Source organism: Ailuropoda melanoleuca, chromosome 6 (genome assembly GCF_002007445.2).
Source record: "Ailuropoda melanoleuca isolate Jingjing chromosome 6, ASM200744v2, whole genome shotgun sequence".
NCBI classification, from domain to species: domain Eukaryota; kingdom Metazoa; phylum Chordata; class Mammalia; order Carnivora; family Ursidae; genus Ailuropoda; species Ailuropoda melanoleuca.
In genome coordinates, this window is record NC_048223.1 from 101588792 (window position 1) to 101605684 (window position 16893).

The 16893-nt window shown below is 39.3% G+C and overlaps 1 protein-coding gene and 1 pseudogene across 2 annotated transcripts in view; both read right to left on the reverse strand.

Annotated features, from left to right (window-relative positions):
- Nucleotides 1-1091: 1091 nt before the first annotated feature.
- On the reverse strand, nt 1092-3075 carry LOC100467427 (annotated as a pseudogene).
- A 6106-nt stretch (nt 3076-9181) lies between these two features.
- Nucleotides 9182-16893, reverse strand: part of ERLIN1 (ER lipid raft associated 1) — a 38580-nt gene continuing 30868 nt past the window's right edge. For both annotated transcript variants that reach the window (XM_002924276.4, XM_034663134.1), the window contains 3 exons: nt 14789-14878; nt 13645-13724; nt 9182-11485 (listed from right to left, as the gene is read on the reverse strand). In XM_002924276.4, the coding sequence (XP_002924322.1) occupies nt 11264-11485; nt 13645-13724; nt 14789-14878 (392 nt within the window). In that variant the 3' untranslated portion in view covers nt 9182-11263. The remainder of the gene's footprint in view (nt 11486-13644; nt 13725-14788; nt 14879-16893) is intronic.

Genomic DNA, 16893 nt, shown 5'->3' on the forward strand with positions numbered 1-16893 from the left:
ACTGCAATCTAATTTTAGAATGTTTTCATCACCCCCTTCTCCCGGAGAAAGCACTGTGCTCATTTGCCATCTCTGTCGGGCCCTAAGCAACCATGAATCCACTTTCTGTCTCTATAGATTTGCCCATTATGGACATTTCATATAAATGGAATCATACACTATGTGATCTTTTGTGTCTGCTTCTTTCATTTAGCACAATGTCCTTGTGGCTCATTCACACTGTAGCGTTTATCTGTACTTCATTCCCTTTCTCTGGCCAGATAATACTCCATTGTATGGCTCTTCCACCTTTTGTTTATCCATTCACCAGTAGATAAACATTTGGGTTGTTTCCACTTTTTGGTTATTATGAATAATGCTACTATGAATACTCTTGTACAAGTTCTTGTGTGGACGTGTTTTATTTGTCCTGGGTATACACCTTGGAGTGAAATGGTTGGTCATATGGTAATTCTATACTTTGCACTTTGAGAAACAGCCAAATCTTTTTCCAAACAGGCTGCACCATTTTACATTCCCAGCAGAAATTTATGAAGATTCTAACTGCTCCCTATTTTTGTAAGTACCTGTTCTTATCTGTATTTATTTTAGCCACCTAAGTGGGTGTGAAGTGGTATCTCATTGTGGCTTTGATTTCTATTTCTCTGGTAACTAACAATCTTGAGAATCTTTTCATTTGTTTACTGGCCATTTGTATATTTTCTCTGGAGAAATATCTATTCAAGCCCTTTGGCCATTTTTAAATTGGGTTGTCTTTTTATTACTGAGTTACCAGAGTTCTTTATATATTCTGGGTACAAGTCTCATATCGTATATGATTGGCAAATATCTTTTCCCATTCTGTGGGTTGTCTCTTCACTTTTTTGATGTTGTCCTTTGAAGCACAAAAGTTTAAAATTTTGATGAAGTCTAATTTATCTGTTTTTGTTGTTGTTGTTATTACATGTGCTTTTGGTGTCATTTCAAGAACCCACTGCCTAACTCAAAGTCATGAAGATTTACTACTATGTTTTCTTCTAAGAGTTTTACAGTTTTAACTCTCACATTTAGGTCTATGACCCACTTGAAGTAAATTTTTGTGTATGGTTTAAGGAAGAGGTCCAACTTTCATTCTTTTGCATGTGAATATCCAGTTGTCCCAGCCTCATTTGCGGAAAAGACTATTCTTTCCCTATTGTCTTGATACCGTGGTTGAAATCAATTGACCATAAGTGTGAGGTTTTATTTCTGGATCTTCAATCTATATGTCTATCTACACACCAGTGTCACACACTGTTAATTACTGTATTTTTGTAGTTTGTTCTTTTCTCCAATTACAATTTTTTTTTTAATAAAGAGAATTACAAAACACGGAAAAATCAGCTCAGAAAGTCCACTTACTTCTTTAGTAGATCATTTTTTGACATAGCAACATCAACTTTAAATACTATTACATAAAGCATGATGGAGAAAAGAAATTTTGCTTTAAAATTAGAAAAGTCACAATAAAGCTTACCAAGAAAAACAAAAACAAAAATAAGCCATTTTGAAAATAAACATAGTCCATGCCAAACTAGTATAAAATGAAGCCAGGCGTCTTCAAGAGGCAAAAAAACCCTTTCTTCCTAATATTTTCTCTCCTTTTTATGGTTTGTGAAATTGAGAGACTCTCAAATTCAAAGGTTGCTGAGCTGTTCTGATTTGGCTCTTTTGGAATCTGTTTTTTCACCACTCTTGTCCTTGGATTTATCTTCTTCCTTAACATCTACTCTTTTTTCGTCCTCAGTTTCCTTCTTGTCTTCTTCGGTTATAGTTTTCTTTGCTCTTTCCTTACGATAGCCACATTTCTATGACCTCCTTTTCCTTCATCCTCAGAATCCCTCATCACAAGCTATCTGTTTACCTGGTATTCAAATAGAAATTCTCTTGTTTGAATCTTCTCCATCCTTATCGCCACTGTCTTCATGAATAGCATCTTCTGGAATAGCTGGATGCCAGATGCATGAGGTACCATGTGTAAATTTTCAAATAAATGCTGCTTTATCTTTTCTATATATTCCATAGTGTTCTGGTCTGTCATGTTTGAAGGACTATTATGCAGTTTGCAGTCTGGTCCAAAATACTCAAAAGTAATCATTATATGGCAATTCACTGGGAACCTCACAACTGAGGGCAACTGCAGTCTTATACGTCCAATATTGAGCAACATTACACAGATTGTCTATGCATATCCCCCAAGCATCAGTAATAGCATACTGAAAGTTTTTACCACTTCTACACATTTAGCATGACCTTTGACTGTCAGATGGAAGCAACCAAGTCTACCACCAAACAGTGAGTCTGCACCACACTGTGACACCACAGCACTAGGCAGATACATCTCCATCACTTTTCGGGTAACAGGCTTACATAACTTCTCATGACTCATCATCCATACCATCTCTCAATGGAAAATTGACAGCAGAGTATTTGCCTTCTTCTGGACCAATATCCCTCAAGTCTCCTGTTCCAGGTAAGTATTCCCCATATTTATGGAATAATAGTCATTACATAAAAAGTTTCTTGAGCACCATCACCATGATGAATATCAATAATAATATACAAGACTCTCTGATGATACTTGAATAATTCAAGGATGGCAAGTACAATATCATTCACACAACAGAATACTAATTCTTTTGATTTCTTAGTATGATGTAATCCTCCAGCCCAGTTAACAGCCATGTTGGTTTGTCGCTGGTTTAACTTCACAGTCCCAAGCACCAGTTGACAAAATTCAGTCCGTCAAACTCTGGGCAATCATCTCCAACACTAAATTTCTGCATCTGCTTACTATAGTCAGACATGTTATCTGGTCTTACTGGATGTAAACATTTGATGTATTCATCACTGTGATATTTTGTCATTTCTTCAGCAGTGGTTTTATGGGGATTGTGTACTTCCATTTTTCTATATAAGCCATAATTTAGCAGCAAGTTACAGGTCACGAGGATTCTGAGGTTTCATGGGCTGACCCTGTCCATAATAATAATTTCTAGTATCACCGTCATAGTAGTAGCTGACTTTCTTCTCCTCACCTCCCTAACACTAGGCCATGGACTCCCAGACCACAGCTGGTTCCTAGCTCTGACTCCTCCTGCTCCTGCTGCTGGGCCTCAACCCAACTTGGAGGTGGCAGTGCCGCGAAGGGCAGGCTGGCGGATGGAGAGAAAACAGTGACAGGAGGGCTCAAGAGCACCTAGTATACACAGTAAAGTATTGACAGTGATTATCTCTGCAGAGTACATTTATTGATTGATTGATTGATTGCTTTTCTGCATTTTCCATTTTTTACGTTGAACACCTATTATCATTGTAATTAGAAGCAAAACATATCAACCGTTATTTTTGAAAATACTAATCAAATGACTGGATAACAAGGAAAAAAAATATGTGCTGAGCAATCCTAAGTTATTTTTATGAACTTATGGGAAATAGTAACTGGGAACCAACCAGCTACTGCGCAGAGGCAAGGGTATATGGAGCTCTGAATTTCAGGGGGGAAGAAGATAAACTGGCCAAGGTCTTTTTGATGGCCCCTGGCTCTAAGAATCAGAAAATTAATAATGGTCAATAGTTTACAAAAAAGAAAGGAACTTGTACATTTTGTCTTGGAAAAGTCTGTATTACAAAGGTGAGATCAACAAAAGTTTGCAAAAACAAATTCCTTTGTCATTTGGTAATCATGATATCTGATTGACTTCCTTTGGTTTCTTTAAAAACCTGCATTGTACTCAATTACCAAACAACAAAAAGTTCCTGGATGACTTACCTGATCTTACTGGTGTACAGACTTAAATGGCTTCCACCGAATTTGGAGAGTTTTAACAATTTGATTTGATTGACTTTGCCATCACCAGTGAATTACTTAGTTACACCATAAATTCAGCGAAGCTAAAAACTGTCCAGAATGTGCATGTGTATGACTAGGGTGGATTTATTTGTATTTACCATGGAAAAAAGGCACAAAGTATTCTGTTTACCTGAAGCTGCTATTTTTATCCAAAAAGGGTCCAGGATCAAACTTCTCTGGATTGGGAAACTCCTTGCAATTGAAAAAAACTAAAGACAGTAATGCAATATAGTAGTGCCCTGGAACCAAGAAATGGAGAGTGAAATGTTACTTTATCACACTTATTCTTGGTTCATTAAAAAAAAATCCAACATTCTTAATTATATTGGACTGAAAAGAACTGAGCACTCTTAACCTAGCCTAATGAGCAGTTGTCTGGAGTTATGGCTATTTTACACACGTTCTCATACATTACCTTTTACTGAATAAGATGGTTGTCAGTGGGAAGAGCAATATTATGGTCAATGTGCAATAATCAATTGTTGAAAAACTAGGGTTTGCAACCTATATTGTCTAGACAATGAACTTTAATTGCTCCCTCAAATTGGGAGCTTACATTTCACAATTTTTTTCTTTCTGAATCCAGCTGTGAACGGAAGAAAATGAGATATGAAATTGCTGAATCAAACCCCACTTCTCTCACTTATAAAATGGGGTTGGGTAATCAAAACAACAGGCTCTCTTCTTTTTTCACAAAAGAGTGTGAGGATTAAATGACAAAATAATAACTATAACCACAATTTATATTGGGTCCTTCACATTTACCTGACACTGCACTTAGTTTTTTAGAAATCTCATTTAATCTTCACTTCAACAATGTCCAGTAGGCTCTCTCTTTGTTCATATGGTATAAACAAGGACACTGACATTCAGAAAGAAGAAATAATTTGAGGTTAGACTTTAAGCAAGTGGCATGGTTAGAACTTGAACCAGGTTCTATCTGATTATAAGGCATCCCTATTTAAGTGAAAGCTTCCTTTTTCCCTTTTTACTTTATTTTGCATTTCCTTAAACATTATTTTACAATGATTGGAGTAAGTAATACACACACGGTATAAAATATAAGAAAATGTACAAAAGGGTGAAAAGTGAAAATGTATCCCTTCTTTTCCTATACTTTTTTGGTCTCCTGATGTAATCACTGTTACCCACTTACGATATATCCTTTGGAAGATAGCTTACAGATTTAAAAAAAAAAAAAAAGACACATATATACATCCCCCACTATTTTCACACAAATAGCAGCAACTTATAGTGTTCTGTCACTTGCTTAGTATTCTACTTTATTGAAATAAGGGAATTTCAAAAATTCTTTTGAAATGAACATTCAGGGACCTTCCAGTCTTTAAATATCACAAATCCTGCTATGATGGATATTCTTACTTATATACATGAAGGATAAATTCCTAGTAGTGAAAGTGCCTTTTAAATTGTGTTTTGAATTTTGATGAATACTGCCACATTGCCTTTCATATAGGTATTTTACAGTTTACAGTCTAAGATTCTCTGTGTATTTATTTGAGCCACCAAGAATAAATTTTTGTGTAAGTTGTGAGGTAGGGATATATATTTTTTCCAACTCCCCCAAAGTTTTCTGAATTCTATTGAATAATCCATATTTTCCCTCTAGGTTACGAGGAAAAAGGCACCTTTATCGTGTACTAAGTTTCAATATAGAATCCAGTTTATTTTTATACTTTAATTGATCTATTAAAGCTATGGTACTCAGCTTCAATAACTGTAATTTTAAGATTTTATAATTTGAGAGAGAGTGTGAGCCAAGTGGGGGGCAGAGCAGAGGGACATGGACAAGCAGACTTCTCATTGGGCATGAAGGTGGATGTGGGGCTTGATCCCACGACCCTGAGATCACAACCTGAGCAGAAATCAAGTCAGACACTTAACCAACTGAGCCACCCAGGTGCCCCAATAACTGTGACTTTATACTTTAACACTAGATAGAGCTATTGTGACTATTTTTTAAAAATTTTCCCTATCAAATTTTGGATGTTAATTTAGTTCCAAAAAATACCTGGTTGATATTGAGATCTCATGAAAGTATAGACTGATTTTGGGATAACTGCTATCTCTTCCTTCCCACAGAATAAGTTAATTTATTAAAAATCTTACATCCTCTCTTTGAAAGGTTTTTCTATAGATCTTGAAATTCCCTGTTTATTCCCAAGTATTTTATCCTGGTTTTTATTAATAAAAACCTGGCCTCATTATATTTTTTTAGGTTTTATTTTATATAGGATAGCAATTGATTGTTTTAAAATAATAAATCTGTGGGGCACCTGGGTGGCTCAGTTGTTTAAGCATCCGACTCTTGATTTCGTCTCAGGTCATGATGTCATGCCCCATGTTGGGCTCCTTGCTCATCTTTGAGTCTGCTGGAGATTCTCTCCTTCTCCCTCTGCTCCTCCCTGCACTCATGCTGTCTCTAAAGTAAATACATTTGAAATCTTTAATAAATTTATACCTAACCACAGAATAATTCCATTATTGAGTCATGTTCAGAAAAATTTTCTTGTACTTTCCAGGTACAATTGTATCATCTACAAATTTGCTTCCTTTAAAATTTTTTAAATCTCATTCCCTTTTTCTAATTCTAGTAATGGTAGATAGACTTGTTTTATTGCTGATATTAATGGGGATCCTTTTACTCTTTTATCAATTAGCCTGATTTGAGAAATGTTTTCTCTGGCTAAGGAGGTATTCATCCATCCCCATTTTATTAAGGGTTTAAAAAACTAAAAATGGATGTTAATTATCAAAACCATTTTTTTAAAAGATTTTATTTATTTATTTGACAGAGAGAGACAGCCAGCGAGAGAGGGAACACAAGCAGGGGGAGGGAGAGGAAGAAGCAGGCTCCCAGTGGAGGAGCCTGATGTGGGGCTCGATCCCAGAACACCAGGATCATGCCCCGAGCCAAAGGCAGATGCTTAACGACTGAGCCACCCGGGCGCCCCCAAAACCATTTTCTACACAAATGAGACATCAAGTGATTGCCTCCTAAATTCTATTTACATGGCAAATTTTATTTTTTTTAGAGAGAGAGAATCTTAAGCAGGCTCCATGCCCAGCACAGAGTCTGACACCAGGCTCTAACGACCCTGAGATCATGACCTGAGCCAAAATCAAGGGTCACCTAACTGACTGAGCCACCCAGCTGCCCCTATATGGTTAATTTTACTAGATTTCCTAGTGTTAGACCACTCCTGTGTTCCTGATTATCTTCATTTGGTGGTGGTGTACTATTTTTAATGTGATGCTAGACTATGTGTTAGTAGACTTTTGCACTGATATTTTTAAGACTGGTAGCTATTTGTTTTATAGTGTTTTGGTCAGGTTTGGCACCTTTTCTTCCTCTTCTATTTAGAACCGTTTAAATGTAAAACCCAACCCCTTAATCACTACAAAAAACTGCCTACATCCTCAGTGCACATGTAAATGTTTTGGTAAATGCAAAGTGCTCTACAAATATTAACTGTTAGAAGAAGCAATATCCCAAATGTTGTGGTATGTGAGGTCCTGGAAGAGAATTTGGGTTAAAGAAGGTTGACACTTGATTACCTTACAGCTGTAGACACATTTTCTATTTCTTCCTTTTTTTTTTTTTAATCCATCATAAAAAATAAGATTTCATGAGATTCTCATTACTGGAAATCACTGCCCCCTATATACATTCTCTGTGGGAATGGGAAGGGGCCTTGGAACCCTAGATCAGCCTCCCCCACTCTAGGAAGGCAGAAATGCATCCCAACAATCACCATGCAGAAATCATTATGCTAAGTGCATAAAAATATGTTGCTGAATGAACCCAATGAAGAGCCCCGTGAGGATGTGTAAACAAGTTCAGAGATGTTAGGTAACTTCCCAAGGTTACACATTAAGTCCTCACATAGACACCCTACCCTAACTTCTTTGTTCTTCTTTTTTCCCCACTACTCACTTTCCTGCATTTCACATTCATGCTTTTGTTCTTTCATGCAACAAAACTGACCAACTCATATAGGCCAGGCATGAGCAATAGATACCAGCCCAAGAAAGAGCAGAATCACAGTCCCTGCCCCCAGAGAGCTGAACACTTGTGAGGAAAGACATTAAACAGGTAAAGTGAGGTGTGTGAAATGTTCCAAGGCAGAAATGTGGATGCTGACCTCAGTCTGAGCCAAGTTTAGGGTGACCTGTCTGAAGAAGTAAAGACTCATCAGGAGTTAGCAAAGGAAAGTTGGAGTTATAAGGGGAAAAAATTTTGCCAGGTCAGTAGAACAATATATGTAAAGGGACATAGAGAAGGCACATTCAAGGACCCAGGCTGGAGAGGTCAGTAGGGGCCAGATCACAAACTGCTTTCTATGCACACATCTGGGACTTAATCCCAAAGCAACCAGAGGTCACAACTTCTAACTCACAAAATTCCTTTTCCACAGCAAGAGGCAGAAATCACTTAGTTCTAAATCACTTCATTTTAATACCTACCCTAATTGGTTTGAATTAAATTTCCCTGGTCTGCAGCAGCAGACAAAGGTACTAAGGGGTTGGAGCCCACAGGAACCCAAGTAAAGGGCTGCTTTCCCCAAAACTTCCAATTACCAAGCCCTGCTGCCCAACATCACTGTGAAATTATTCCAGGAAGGAAAGGTTGAGAGCTGAGGAGAGCAGTCCTGGCTCTTGGACTAACACCTATATTAGTGAAATTAGTTATATCATATCACTGCCAGTTGTAATTTGTACAATTTGTCCTTCCTCCGCCTCAGTATAACCGCCCCTTCCTTCTTTCTTAGACAGACTCTGAAGGGCACGATGTCCAGTCTCCCTCTTTCCTCCTCTGCTGCTGGCCACATCCCACCAGGAATCAGAACATTCTTTGTTGGGACGCCTGGGTGGCACAGTGGTTAAGCATCTGCCTTCGGCTCAGGGTGTGATCCCGGCGTTATGGGATCGAGCCCCACATCAGGCTCTTCTGCTATGAGCCTGCTTCTTCCTCTCCCACTCCCCCTGCTTGTGTTCCCTCTCTCACTGGCTGTCTTTATCTCTGTTGAATAAATAAAAATAAAATCTTTTAAAAAAAAAAAAAAAGAACATTCTTTGTTAAATTCTGTGAGTCAGGAAGAGTGGAAACCCTGCTTTCACAATTCTTATACCTGGGAAGCAGTATTCTGAGAAGAGTATAAGAAAAGCCTCTATAGTTGAGTTAAACGAGTAAATCAACTGGCTACCTAGTTGAAATGGCAAGGCAGCCTTAGGAACACCTTAAAACAAGGGAAAAGAATGGAGACATAAGGAAAAAATACAAATCACTGATAGTAAAATAATTTTATTTGGTTTCTTTTTTTAAAAAAAGGTAGCAATTCACATATAAATTTAGACCTCAAGATTACAGTGTATATTTGCCAAAAGGAACATCCCTGCAGGAGGGATAGACTTAGAGCCTGAGCGAGCACTGGGCAGCACACTCCATGGAGAGTTTAAGTGGAAGTAGTTTCTTCATAACTTCACAACACTAGTTCCCTGTTCCTCAACTCTGCCACCAGGGAGCTTGTAAGAAAACCCAAATTCATCACGTTGGGGCAACAGCTTTTAGCTCCTGGGAATAGGAAACATCTCTAGGAATGAAAGCACAAGGGTCAATGACCCAAATTTCCCACAACAATCATTATCTATCTGCAGCAACAATACATGACAGGTGAAGAGTTTATTCTTATAGTTCAAAGGCTCTTTAAAGGAGGGCTAGAGAACACAAGATCCATTCATAAAGAGAGTGTATATAATAAGCAAAAATTAAAAAAGGATTCTCTCCATTATTACAAATGCCTCTCTAATATAAGGCCCAGGGAAAAGACCCACTCAAATTTGGGATTCCTTCCCCATAGAAAGTGTTTGGCACAACCCGCAAGCTGTCATGAGACTGACAGGACTGACAGCGGAAAGGTTTCTGGAAGTGGTCCCATGACTTCTCTGTCTGGCTTGACCATAGTATACATGAAAGGTGTCTTAATAAGCTGCACAAACTCAGCCTAACTATGGGGCACACTGTTTCAGGAAAGCTAATCCAAAGGGAAAAAAGGCCCAGATGAAGTAGGTCTCCCATAGCCACAGGCTAACTCATAACTCACTCTGTCATCCTCTCATGGGAAATTAAATCCCCTGGCTGCCCAGGATGTCAGTAGAATCCTGACTTCCTAGGGAGGGTGAAAGCTGGAAAACAACTTTGATTTCAGCATCTCAGAGCCAGGGGGAAAAAAAAACGAGACAAAGATGACCAAAGATGTTAAGTTACACTGTTTCACACTATGTAGGCTCCAGAAGAACAACATTGAGGAGAATCAGTGTGCCAGTAACCACAACAGCCCTAGGACTTGGCCTTCAGGCAGAGGTACTGGGGCAAATAAATGTACCCCAAATCCAGTTTTAAAAATGAAAACTTCCTGCAGTTATGATACAATACTGTGCAGTGAACAGCTAGGAATTATATGTTGCTCCTAGCTCTGGTTAAAGCCCTGCCCCGCTCTTGGCCAGCCAGAGCTGAGAGGTGACATATAAGGAGTTGTCTGTGGCTAAAAACCAGGCACCTTAGTTATGAATGGCCTGGGGCAGTGACACAGACAGTCATCATTCAATGGAGGGGAATGCAGGGCCCGCCCCAGAGCTTTGGTTCAAAGCAAAGGTTTCATCTCACCCAGAACTTCAAGCCAAGCTCTCTCTATCTCTGAGCCTACTAATGCAATAACTAGTGATTAGGAATCCCTGGTTGGGTGGCAAGGTACTTATCCCAGCAGGCCACCAACTTGACTACAGGAAAACAAAAAGGTGCAAATAGTATCAAGTAAATTGTTGCTCAAGTGAAAGATCATTTCCTGGAGAACTTCAGCGGACTAGATGCTAATCACATGGATGAATGCTGGGACTGGACCCCAAAGAGAGAGCCTGGGCCCCAGGCGTAATCGGTCTTCTTTACACTTACCGCATCCTGGCCATCTTCTTTGGCCTCCTATGTCTTGAATGGCTGAGCACACATTTTCCCGGGGACCAATGTAAACATTATTCAATAGATCTCAGCTTAGAAAAACACAGCTTGTTACATACTTAATGTCTAACATTCCAGTGCAGGCAGTATCTTAGCATCAGACTTTCCCTCATTCATGAGTACCAGTTCAGAAAGGAACACACACAGGATACTTGATAAAACTGTGGCTGAAAAGACATTTGGGTGCCAGACAACTGGCTCTATCCTGCAATCGGCTGATAAACCAGGGCTACCACAGAAGAGGCAGAACAGACGGAGCACAGGTTCTCTGTGAATCTGAAGAGTCGTATAACCATTGTTCCCATTTAACCCCTTGGGCCACACTCTGATATGGGAGTACATTTCCACCACTTGCATCAACCTGTGCTCTCCTTGTTTTGGATGGGGCTCTCTCCAGAGGGTTCAAGAGCCTCCTTAGAGAGGAGAGAACTTTTTCTTCCAGTCCTAACATCTGAGTATTTCGAAGCACAAGAGGAGTCCATGAACATGCTAGGGATGTTGCTGCCAAAGTAGATCTTACTGTTAGAAGCAATGGCCTGGTACCTTTTGAGCTCCAAATATTCCGGGGTCAATTTGTGCTGTGTAGGGGCAAACAAGAGCAAAGGAATCAGGACACTTTGGTCCAGCAGTCATCTCTTTCCTGACACATTTTTCCTACTGCTCTTCTGAATCACTACTCAACTCTGAGTCATTGCCAATGATCTTTTCTCACTCTGACATGTGTTTATCACATTCACAGCTGTATTTTAGACTTGAAGTTCCTTAAACAAGCTCCTGTCCTAATGCAGGGAGAAGTTGTTCATTTTTTAATAAAAGAAGGATTGAGGAGGTGGGTTTTTGGGAACAACGATAACAACTAACATTTCTATAGTGACTTGGAGCCTATAAAATGCTTTCGTATCTACTTTCTTATTTCATCTAGCTGAGTTCAACCTGGAATCAGCCTGGAATCTCTGCAGGCTCTCTTACGAGGTAAACAGGTCAATAGATGAAGCGGGAGAGTTTCAAAGGGGGTGGGCTGATAACCTTATAATCAACCATCTGTGATTCTGCTTTTCTTGACCATGTTCTGAAAGTGGAAAAAGATCTCAAGAAATCACCTGGTCTGGCCTCATGCCTCTAGAAGCTGGATGTTTAAACTGACTGTGATGGACACATGTTTGTCAATCAAACAGATCTTTCTCCCTGACACAGGTTTTTTGTTTGTTTTTTAATTTAAATCATGGTGCCATAATACATCCAACCAAAATCTCTCTGGGCTTGATCAAAACTTATTTCCAGTATTCCCTGGAATATACTTCCCTCAAAGCCTCTCGGAACCTTCCCTAATAATCCTTTCCTCATCTCAAGTCCCTGGCCTATCCTCTAGGCCCTTCATAGCCCCCCAACACCTTCCACTCCCTGGGTCTACACTCTCTCTGCTGAAACACTGCCATCAAATCTGGTCACAGTGCATAACCAAATTATTTTCTAATGCCTTACTAATATAGGTCATTATCTGAATAGCATTTTTCAATATGGCATAAAACTACTGTCCCTTTCAGCATAAGGCTAACCTCAATGACAAAGTCTTGATACTTGTGCTGAGCCAGCTTCTCCCATGACAGATTTGGATTGTTAGTTTTATACACAAGTTTCTCACCTTGTCTCCACCTTGACCAAATTCCATTCTGTTTCTACAGAGCTGTGTCTCCTCCAATATGTTAAATTTACTTCTAAATTTATTCTGGATTTCAAAGTACTGACAACTCTCATTCTATAAACCTATCATGTCTTATCATTTCTTCGGAACCCACAGTATGATGTTCCTTTCTAAACCGAAAGAGTTTAAGACCTGTCTATACCTTAAATCTTGACTCTAGCCTTTAAACCACACCACTTGGGCAACCTCTTTCTCAACTCTTTCAATGTTCCGATCTACTCTACAACTCATAATTTATAAACCTTGGTCATACCCTTCCCTTCTCAGAATACCACAGGGGTTCTAGCTGCCTCTTCCTAAGTCCTGCTAAGTAGGCCTGCATTCTCTAAACCTAGATTAAGCCGAGTCCCTATACAAAAACTTCACTTACATCACCCAACCTCCTTTCTCAAATTATCACACATAAAATTCCTCACAACTAGAATATTTTTAAATCCAGTAAACAAGCAGTACTCAGGGGCATTTGAAAACAGGTGTGTTGCGGGGAGCACTACTGATACTTAGCAGGCAAGGGTCAGGGATGCAAAACAGCCCATAATGCATGAAACATCTTTAATAATGAAGATGTATCCATCTCAAAATGCCAAGACAGTTGCTGATGAGAAACACTGCACTAAATAAGCTCAGCATTTATACAAAAAAGCTATCTTACCTGGGAAGCAACTCTAAATGGACTTTACTCTTCTCCTGTTACTCCTGTCATTCCATGAGAAGACCCTCACCTTTCCTGATTACTGAGCCCTGATATGGCAGTATGGATGGATGATTTATGGTGTCTGACCTGTGTTTATGTATCTGCCTGCCTTTGTCCTAGCTTCCCATTTTTACACGGAACTATATGAAGTTCTCTCCCCAATGAGTATGCAATATGTCTTGATAAGCGATTGGCTATTTCTAGAGAGTGTGATGGTAACTACCCTTCCTTGACACTAGACATCACCTCTACCACATCAGAGCCCCCCCCCCCCAACCCCAGCCCCAAGGAAACCAAAATCACAAACACTGTACTATTAGGAGCGGCAGAGAGCCAGTCACCTTGTTTGAGGTGGCATATTTGTGTGCAGCATAGTACTCTGCATCCGCCTTCGCCTTCTCTCGGGCCAGGAATGCGGCATCTAGTAAGCAAAACAGAGTCAGGGTATTTAAAACAAAGGAAAGCTGTAATCCATTTCCTCAGCTGGGTCAGAGCAGATTTTATGTTAAAGTAGGGGTCTCTTTCTCCACTGCCTAATATTTTGATTGCTTACTTTATTTTTTTAAAGATTTTATTCTATTTAAGTAATCTCTACACCCAATATGGGGCTCGAACTTACAACCCCAAGATCAAGTCACATGCTCCACTGACTGAGCCAGCCAGGCACTCCTCGATCACTTAAAGGCATTTAACAACATTAGCAGTTTTCAAATCCCAGTCCCCAGACAGACTCTTCTCAAGGGGAATACTCTTGTCAACGTCGAAGAACTTTCGGCTCATCAGAGCCCATTTCATTTCCCACCTAATGCTGCTCCTCCTTTCCTCTACCTCTCATCACTCAAAAAGCTGCACACCCTATGGCAGACTCAAGGCTTCAAGTAAAATAATGAAGTCCAGACATGAAAAGCTCTGCTCTATTTATTGCACTGTCCCCACCCCCTCCAAATACGATCCAGAATCAGTTAATGCAGAATGACAGGAAGCAGCAGTATACAAGCAAAAGAGGTTGAATATCTGGTCTTCAAGACTGTGAGCTTAGAACATCAACATCTCACTATATGAAGTCAAGGAGTTTGACAGCCTCTATGAAAATTGGGGCTTCTTTTTTCCAAGGTTAATTTTTTTGTTATTTTTTTTGGTTGCCAGGTAGAAAAGAAACTGGTAGTGGTGGGGTTCTTATCTTATACGTTCTTTACAACTGGTTATGAGTAATTCTCACACTTGTCTGCCTGAGAACAAAGTGGTAGCTAATAAGTCACAACTTAAGGACAGAAAATGAAAGGATGAGTTACCTATAGTCTCAAACCAAACCAAGAGCTGAACACATATTGGCAATTTTTTAAAAATTTGTCTAAGGTATGAGGGCAGCTACCTCCTCCAGACCAGATTATTCTATGGCCCTCCCGCCTACCACAATCAAGAGCCCAATCTCTGAGGCAGAGAGGCAGCATGGAACAGTCAGAGCCTCTTTTCTCCCTGATGTACCTTCAATTTCAGAAATGCGCTTTTCAGTTTCTTTCTCCATCACCTTCTGCTGAAACCGAATTTTTGCCACCTGTGCAATCTTCTCTGCTTCTATAATTATACACAAAAGAAGACACATTCAAAAACATTTCTCTAGTTACAGAAATACTCAGAATTAGCAGCACACTGTCTTAACATTTAATTATATAAGGTTTTATGGGCTAACTGTTTCATTAAGTTTTATCCACCCAGACTATAAACTTATTCAACAGAAAAAAGGGAATTTATTTCCTAGTTCACTGCTCTGTTGACAGTGCTAGTTTTGTGGGAAAGGGGAGTACAAAAGGTTCCATTCCTTCATGGGATTACACAGCAACAGTCCACAAGCTAATGGGAAAAATGATACTTCATGAAAGTACTCAGAACAAAAACAGCAACATAAATGCATGGCAACACAGAACAATCTCATAAAATGGCAGGAAAAAGAAAGAACAAAGAAGGTAAGTTAAATCAAGAAAGGCCTTCTGGAAGAAATCCTAAAGAAAATAAGGGACATGACCTAGGAGGACATGGCAGAAGGCATAACGACAAGAAGAACAAATGAAGTCACAATGAACAGGTGATTACAGAGTCAGCTGACAAGAGAAGACAACAAATAATTAGAACAGAAAGAAGGCTAGATGACCCCCATCTTCAGTAACGAAATTTTATATACTCAGGATCAACTTGGTTGATGGTTAAGTTGCCATCAGAGAAATGACAAGATGAAAATAATATCAGAGAAGTATAACTCTGACTGCTGTTGAACATAAAAGAGAAAGCAGGCTAATTCGTCTGACACTGTGAAAACAAGCATTGGGGATGAACAAGTTAGCTGCCGCAGGAAAAACCAAACACCCTCAAGTAAACCAGTGGCCTAACCAAAGGATCCAGGACCAGGGAAGAAAGACTCTAATTACACTTTCAATCCAATCACTGCAATTCTTGAAGAACATTCTCAATTCTCCTTTTCAGCCAAAGAGGGTTAGTGCTTTAACACATCTTATCTCTGGCCCTTGGGGGAAGTACATAGTAGAGAAAAAATTTCCAAGTGGCTTCCTATTTCCAGAAGATCCAGTATCCTTTAGCAACAACTCCAGCACATACTTCCCTATTTCCTCATTAGCATAAAATCAACCTATACCACACCACCCTCCAAATAGACTACAATGTTCAACTGGACTAGAAACTTACCGATAAGCAGAAACTCAAGATTAAACTTGAATAACAGGTAAGACATCTGGAGCCTACACCTAGAACCCAGAGAAACTGTTGCGGTCATCCCATTTAACACTGCTCTCTGACGTGCAGGGATAAACCAATAAAGAGCATGAGTAGACTTACAGTTCTGGAAAAATGGTGGAGTAGGCTGAGAAAACCCTTCAGCTAACAATACCTTAAAGTGCTAGGCAATATGTAACAAATTTTTTTTTTAATGCATGGCTAAGATCATAAGAAAGGAGGAGAAACTCTCAAGAGACATAAGCAAAGGGAGAGCTGAGAGCCGGTATGATGGTGGCCTTGGTGGTGGTTCCTAGACAAATGAGGGAGAGGGACTGGGATTATTGCCCATGCAGGGCCAGGAGATGAGGCCTTGAAATGTTAGAACTGAGACTCCTGTATAAAATCAAGACCACTAGTGGGCTTCAACTCCAGGGAGGATAAAAAACTCGACCCGCCGTACACTTTTCTCCACCTAGACACATCACAGTGAAAATGAAACACCCAAAGACAGAAAAATCATAAAAGTAAAAAGAAGAGGAAGCCAAACAAAAATGAAATAATATTGCCAGTGACAAAGAAAAGTAAGTTTCACTGGGCTTAGAACTGTAGGCTAGATTACCATTCAAGAATGAAATAAAATCGTTTCAGACCAAAGAAGAATGACTAAGTATCTACTCCTTAGCCTTCACTGAAAAAAACAAAACAAAACAACAACAACAACAACAAACTAGCAGAAAAAAGAATGAACTGCCAAAAACAATGGAGAGGGAAAAAAATCAAGTAACACCTATAAATCAAAATAGATGTTTACTATAAGAATCGATGATAATGATAATAATTAATGGGGGAATAAAAAGAACATT